The 7,501-nt window shown below is 42.5% G+C and overlaps 1 protein-coding gene across 2 annotated transcripts; it reads right to left on the bottom strand.

Moving 5' to 3' along the window:
- Window positions 1-1,422: 1,422 nt before the first annotated feature.
- Window positions 1,423-6,710, bottom strand: MUC21 (mucin 21, cell surface associated). 2 transcript variants are annotated; one of them, XM_060615038.2, is made up of 4 exons: window positions 6,551-6,710; window positions 6,335-6,458; window positions 3,789-4,957; window positions 1,423-3,185 (listed from the first exon to the last, which is right to left on the bottom strand). In XM_060615038.2, the coding sequence occupies exons 2-4, from the start codon at window positions 6,396-6,398 to the stop codon at window positions 2,997-2,999; spliced, it is 1,422 nt and encodes a 473-aa protein (XP_060471021.1). In that variant the 5' UTR covers window positions 6,399-6,458; window positions 6,551-6,710; the 3' UTR covers window positions 1,423-2,996. The 2 variants fall into 2 exon arrangements, with proteins under 2 accessions (XP_060471021.1, XP_060471022.1); XM_060615039.2 differs by having other exon boundaries at window positions 3,789-4,954; window positions 6,335-6,710.
- Window positions 6,711-7,501: the final 791 nt, after the last annotated feature.

The following is a 7,501-nucleotide window of genomic DNA, read 5'->3' as shown; positions in this document are numbered from 1 at the left end:
CCCTTTATTTGTGCCCTAGAACTTTCTATACCCCAGAAAAATACACCATAATAATATGGGGGCTAGGAAAAAGAGGTGGTTAGTCATTAAGGGGGAGTTAGAAAAGTCTAACTAGCCTGATGCTCTGACCACAAAGGTCTTCTCAGACAAATCAATTTAGGCAAAAGATGATATGATAAATGATCCCTGTACAATATCCCATGCCTGCATAATATTCTTTAGAAAGTCTTTATGTACTTCCAGGGGTATGGAAGTACTCCATTTAAAGATCATTGTACTTGGGGCACATGGGTGGCTCAGTCGGTTAACCATCTGACTCTTGATTTTGACTCATGTCATGATCTTAGCGTTCGTAAAATTGAGCCCTGCCTCAGGCTCCACGCTGTCAGTGCAGAGCCTGCTTGGGATTCTCTCTCTCCCTCTTTCTGTGCCCTCCCCACACACACACCACTACTTCAAAATAAATAAATAAACTTTAAAATTTTTAAAAAATAAAGATCTTTGTGCCAGACCAACAGCACAAAAGCATGAGATCTAGAAGGGGCAGCACTAATTCTGTCCACTTCCTAGACTCTCCTTGGGTCAAACATGCTTGGTGAGCTGTGGCTTTGTCAAGTTAAAACATGTGTAGTCCATGTAAGTGTATTCCATGATGAAAGCTGCATGATGATGCTTCCAAACTCTACATACACACCCTATCCAGTTGCTGAGAGTAGTAAGATATTCACAGCATAACCGTGTGAATTAATCACAAGCTAAATTGCTTACCATGTTTTTTTGCCTTTCCATCTTTCTCCATGTTGAAGTGTCCATCACTGAGTCATTTGTTGTTTATCTTTGGAAATCAAAATTTTTATTTCAACTATATACCTGGTAATATTTTAATAGCTTTATTGAGATAGAACATACATACCATATAGTTCACTTGTTTAAAATAGGTAAGTCAATGATTTTTATTATATTTACAGAGCTGTAATTGGTGAGCCCTTACATCTGCAGATTCAAATCTTTCTTCTCTTTCTTCTCTGTTCATTTCCTTCTCAACCATTTCTTTGTTTCTTTTTCCTTTGTTTTGAACCTTATTACTTGCATGTTAGTCTTCCTAAATCTATTCTCTAAGTGTCTTCTATTGTCTGGATGGTTTTCATTTCTTTATTGTTGTGTATAATTGAGTTATTTTTCCCACTTGTTCTTCCAGGTTACTAATTTTATTCCCAACAGTGGCCAGTCTCTTTCCATTTGTCCATTACAATTTTAAACTTGAAAATCCATATTTAGAACTTTTAATTATATAAATGGATTCCCTTGCCTGGTCTCATTTCTTTTTTCTTTCTTTCTTTATTTTTCTTTTATTTCTCTCTCTCTCTCTCTCTCTCTTTCTTTGTTTTTGTTTTTGTTTTTGTTTTTGTTTTTTGCTTCAGGAGTAGAATTTAGTGATTCGTCACTTACACATAACACCCAGTGCTCATCCCAACAAGTTCCCTCTTTAATGCCCATCACCCATTTAGCCAATCCCCCACCATTACCTCCCTCCATCAACCCTCACTTTAATCTCTACATCCAAGAGTCTCTTATGGTTTGTCTTCTCTATTTTTATCTTATTTTATTTTTCCTTCCTTTCCCCTATGTTCATCTGGTTTTTTTTTAATTCCACACATGAGTGAAATCATATGATATTTGTCTTTCCCTGATTGCCTTATTTCACTTAGTGTTATCATTTATTTTCTATTCACAGTATGCTTTCCACAGTTCACACCAGTGGGAGGCACCTTTTCAGGGTCCTCAACCCTCAACTTCTCCTTCTGGTGCTGGATCCCTTTACATGAGATGATGATGATGATGATGATGATGACGATGACAACAACGATGATGATGGGCCTGCATAGGGCTTAGTGTGGCCTCATTGATTAGGATGATCTGGTTTGCTGACACTAAAGAAACCCAGTAAGTATTAGAAGGCAGAGCGGTTTCCATTACTACAAGTTGGGGTGAATCTCCCAACAAACTGCTCATTCTCTCTGAGGGCTCTGTCCCAGGTGGGAGTTCTCTCAATGCCTTGTGGATTTGGAGAAATTCAACCTTCCAAAGTAGCTCCCCTCTGTCCTCCAAGACCTGTAGAAACAGGTAGGCTTCTTCCTTGCACCCATGAAAGAGATATGTGCCGCCCTTCTGGAAGAGGACTCATGAGAATATCAGGCTTTACCCCAGATTACTCTGCCATGAGCCTCTAGAAAGGTTAGACCTTAGCCAGAAAGGATAAATTTAGAAAGTCTTTCACTTTTCTGCTTCTGAAAAGAGCACTGTGAAAGGGAAAAGTGTCAACTCGCACCTTCATTCTGAAAAGTAACCCTGGTCTAGGGCAAATTTAAATGCCGTGGAAACTACGACTTTGAGTGAACATGTCCTGCCCCACAGCACATGTAATTGCATCTCTCCACCTCATCATGCTTTGGGTTCTCTATGTGCTATGACATAATCTCTGTGTACCAGAGACCTAATACAGTGAGTCCTTAGAATCCTGGCACCTGCCCTCCCTTCTCATCTCTCCCAATTCAATTCTTCTGTCAATCTGGGTGAGGCTCAGAAACACAGGGGTCCTGCTTGGGGCAATAAAGATTAGAGAAAGGGGACAGGTAGGAATGAGGTCTCTGGATCTTGCTGTGGAGATTTTGAATGCCAGGTGGGTTCTGGCATGGGAACTTTCTCACAGAACTGGGAAATTCAATTCAGCACTGTAGACATCCACTCATGTGCACACAGATTGTCTCTGTCATATATTTTTGATGTGTTTATTTCTTAGCTAAATGACAACAGAATCTCCTCCTTCCACAGCCTGTTAAAATCAAGAGAGAGGGACTGTCTTCCTCAAGGTTGTCAGAGACCCAAACAAAGCTGGGAGGGGACTCCTGGGGACAAATGAAAGGACACTGAAGTCTCTGGTCTCCCAGGTCAACTTTCTCCTTGAAAAAAAGTGGCACTATGGCTTCAGGGGTCACTCAGGGCCCATTGTATCTCCTTCTCATCTCCATGGATATTGAGGATACTGGTCTCCTCCAGAACCAGTTAGGCCTCCAACTAGAGCTGTAGTGGACTCCGTGATACCCTTCAGGGTCCATGCCAAGGTTGGGGCCATGGGGGCGGTAGACAGCTGTGTCAAAGACGTTTCTCAGAGACAGGGAATATCTCTAGAAAAAGAAGGATGAATCATTTCAGAATTGTATCCCCCTGTTCCAAGCTTTAACCATGGACTCCTTCTGTAATCGTCTTCCCCTACGTATCATCTCTCTCACCTAGTATTCCTTCCTCTAGACTTTATTCCTTCTTTCAGCCTTCTTTTTCCACAAGTCAATAGTTTCCCATTGCACTTTGATTGGCTCTTCCAGTTCTAACTTCCTACTTTTTTTTTTAAATTTTTTAAATGTTTATTTATTTTTTTTAGAAAGAGAAAGAGAGAGACAGAGTGTGAGTGGGGGGCGAGGCAGAGAGAGAGAGAGAGAGAGGGAGACACAGGATCTGAAGCAGGCCCTAGGCTCTGAGCTGTCAGCACAGACCCTGATGCAGAGCTCGAACTCAAGAACCATGAGATCATGACCTGAGCTGAGTCAGTTGCTTAACCGACTGAGCCACCCAGGCACCCCTAACTTCCTACTTTTCTTTAGTAACACTCTCCTGATATTTCTTTCCTTCTTACCCACCCCCCAACTTGGTGACCCTACTCTTCATATCCCACTCCCTTATGTTCCTACTACTCCTTCCCCCAGGCACTTTCCTACATATTAGGCACTCACCACACAGAGGAAGAGCCCAGCAAAGAATCCCACAGCCACTACAGCAGAGACCAGAGTAATGAGGAAGATTTCCCATGGTTTCAGAGACCCACTGGGTGTCACTTCATTCACTGGAGTAGTAGCACTCGTGCCATTGGAAGTTGTGTGTGTTCCAGTTGGAGAATGTGTGCCAGAGCTTCCTGTGGTTGCACTGGATACAATGTTGGCAGCTGTGCTGGTCCCACTGGAAGTCACACTAGATCCAGTGTTGGAGGCTACACTGGTCCTGCTGGAGATCTCACCGGATCCAGAGCTGGCAGCTGTGCTTATCCCACTGGAGGTTGTACTGGATCCAGTATTGGCAGGCATGCTGGTGCCACCAGAAGTTGTGCTGGATCCAGTGTTAGAGGCTATATTGGTCCCACCTGAGGCTTCACTGGATCCAGTGTTAACAGGTGTACTACTCCTTCTGGAGGTTGTGCTAGATTCAGTATTGGAGGTTATGCCAGACCCACTGGAAGTCACACTGGGTCTAGTTTGGGAGGTTGTACTATTTCTGCCAGACGTTGTGCTGGATCCAGTGTTGACAGGTATGCTGGTCCCTACAGAGGGTGTGCTAGTTTCGATATTGGAGGTTGTGCTGGAACTACTGTAGGTCACACTGGACTCAGTGTTGGAGGCTGTACTGGTCCCACCAGATGTTGTGATGGATCCAGTGTTGACAGGTGAGCTGGTCCCTCCAGAGGTTGTGCTAGATTCAGTATTGGAGGTTGTGCTGGAACCACTGGAGGTCACACTGGATTCAGTGTTGGAAGCTGTACTGGTCCCATCAGATGTTGTGCTGGATCCAGTATTGACAACTATGCTGGTCCCTCCAGGGGTTGTGCTGGATCTAGTACTGGAGGCTATACTGGTTCCACTAGAAGTCACACTAGATCCAGTGTTGAAGACTATACTGGTCCCACCAGATGTTGTGCTCGATCCAGTATTAGCGACTGTGCTGTTCCCTCCAGAGGTTGTGCTGGATACAGTACTAGAGGCTATACTTGTTCCACTAGAAATCACACTAGATCCAGTGTTGGAGATTGTACTGGTTCCACCAGAGGCTGTGCTGGATTTAGTGCTGGAGATTATACTGGTCCCACCAGAAGTTGTGCCTGTTGTGCTAAACGCACTGGGTGTTACACCTGCTGATAATAATAAATGATGACAAACATATACATTGAGCATAAATACTTTCTGCTCAATGCTTGGTTAAATTCATTACATGGATAATTCTCTTTGATGCTCACTAACAGCCCTATGAACTAGATACTATTGTTATCAACAGCTAAGATGAAGAAATTGAGGCTTAGAAATGTTGACATTTGCTCATGTTTATACAGAGTAGTAGAGCAGGAATTTGTACCCAGGCTATTGGATCTGCACTTTCAGCCACAATGCTAAATTGCCCTCCCCACCCATCCCCAACACCAAGATTACATAACCTAGTTTCACTGGCAATAAGCTTATTCCATATGCTGCTATATAAGATCCAATACAGATAAGAAGTATTATAAAGGAATTGCAAAAACCAGGTGAAACTAGTATATATTAATTCATTTAAAATAGTATTGCTCCTTTCCTAGAAAATATTTTTTAGTGTTATTCAGAAAATATCTACATCAAAATTGTCTGACTAGCTTGTTAATAATAAAGATTCCTAAGCATACCACTCCAGATTAAATGAATCAGCGTTTGAGATGGGACCTTTCAATGAGGGGCTGGGTGATTCCATATGCATTAAATTTCCAGGGATTCCTGATCTCTATACCAGAGGCTGGAGAAGAATATGTTATATGTAGTTTAAACATATAAGATCTCCCAGGATTAATGGCTATAATGTATAGCACATCTTTTCAACCTTGGGTAAACAGACTAAGGTTGTGTCTATTTCTTTCCACTCACAACACTGAACGACAAAGATACACAACCTCCTCCAGATAACCAAAACTAATCTGTGACTCATTTACCACTAACTGGAACATGGGTACCTATCACCTCATTCCACACATGTGTATTTTTTCCTAAGGTTTATTTGAACAAACATAGGATTAGACTTTTACGGGGAGAAGCCCTTCCCCCATATCAGCAATATGGTACAAATTGGGGTTAAGATCAGAATCTTGAGTAAAACTTAAAAGAAACTGAGATGACCAAGACTAGGAATGACACAACAGTTAACTCTTCCTGTTCTTAGTATTTAACTCCCCAGCCAACCCACAGATTATTACCATTTTATAAATGCAGAAGTGGAGGCACAGAGAAGTTAAATGACTCACCCAAAGTACACAGGTAACATTGGAGCCATGATCTACACACAGGTAATCTGAGACCAGAGTCTACAGTTTTAATCCCTGGGTTCTAACTGCCTCCTGGGTGATACCTAATTATATTGAAGTGATTGGGGTAAAACAATTGATCCTCATTCTATGGAAGAGAACTAGAGCTAGTGCTAGCAGTGGTCAGCATCTCCCAAAACACCTAAAAGATTCTCAGATCACCCACTTTTAAAAGAAATCACTTACCAGTTTCTAAAAGTAGGAGATGCAATAGTAGCCAACACTTAAGGATAATGTGTCCTTTGTACATCTTGATCTGTCTTGTTGTGGTTGGAAAGTAAGATACCCAAATCCCAGTTGTGGCCAAGATCTAGAAGGCAAAGAACAGGATTCTTGAGAAAGGAGAGTTCAAGGTGAAGAGATAAAAGCTAGAGTTTCCAGAAACTTGGGTCTCCTAAGTACTTGTTCTTTGGAAGAACTTTGAGCCTAGTGGCCAGAAGACTGGATGCTTGGGTTCCTTAAGCTTCTTCCATGCAATGTTCTTGCCTCTTTATTGTGGATGAGTTTCAAGGACCTTTATAGTTTCATATGTGTTGGGGAGGAGTAGGGAAGATGACTTATTCCTCTGCCAACTGTGAGAAATTAAACAATACTGAGCCTGGGAAGGAATAGACGAGGGGTCAAGAGGAAGGTGAGAAAGGAGAATGACATGATCACACTAGGCAGGGCACTGGACTGGCTGGGTCATAGCAGGAAGTAGACTAATATAAAGAGATTAAGTTTGTCAGAGTGGAAGGGACCTACCCTCTAAGGCAGAGATGGGGCCAGAAACCTGTTCTACTGCAAGACTTTGTTTCCTGGCCAAGTTCTGTGTGTCTGCTTTGGCAAGGAAATAGCCCTAATGAAGTGAGCTAAGGGGGTGGTACCCCACATTTCTGAATCAAATGGAAATATGAGACTCAAATATGAGACCTAGCAGGAACTAGGTATCTGGGCTTCTGGGTTATAGACAGAAGACAGATGGAGCATTACTGGGTATGCAGTAAGCACTCAACTGTGCACACTGAATGAACAGGGAAAGAGAGATCCAGGGGCTGATGAAGCCATCTTTGGGGTCTCTGGAGCATTAAGGCTGAGGGCATGAGGAGTGTAAAATGTGCAGAACAAGCCCCTCATCAGGCTCATAGCAGGTGAAGGGGTGGTATAATTTCCCTTTTTGATCCTCCACCATAGGAGTTCCCCTCTTGTTTGTTTTCAGAGGAATCTGTAGGATTTTCTCTGCCCTGGAATCCTTCAGATGTTCCTTCTCCTTAGCCTAATGAAGTATCTCTCAGTAGGATATAGCACAAACACCAATTAGGAGACTTCAAGTCTGTTGAGGGAGTGAGATATATAGTCCAAATTCTCTAGAAA

Source organism: Panthera onca, chromosome B2, assembly GCF_046562875.1.
Source record: "Panthera onca isolate mPanOnc1 chromosome B2, mPanOnc1 haplotype 2, whole genome shotgun sequence".
Taxonomy (NCBI): domain Eukaryota; kingdom Metazoa; phylum Chordata; class Mammalia; order Carnivora; family Felidae; genus Panthera; species Panthera onca.
Note: the sequence above shows the minus strand (reverse complement) of the source record. Positions and strands in the feature narration are given on the sequence as shown.

What these genes read in the sequence shown, in the direction of transcription:
- MUC21 (XM_060615038.2), bottom strand. Translation starts at nt 6,398, where the DNA reads ATGTACAAAGGACACATTATCCTTAAGTGTTGGCTACTATTGCATCTC. An exon ending in TCTCCTACTTTTAGAAACTG is followed by an intron (nt 4,958 to 6,334) that starts GTAAGTGATTTC and finishes TATTATTATCAG; the next exon opens with CAGGTGTAACACCCAGTGCG. An exon ending in CTGGGCTCTTCCTCTGTGTG is followed by an intron (nt 3,186 to 3,788) that starts GTGAGTGCCTAA and finishes TTCTTTTTCTAG; the next exon opens with AGATATTCCCTGTCTCTGAG.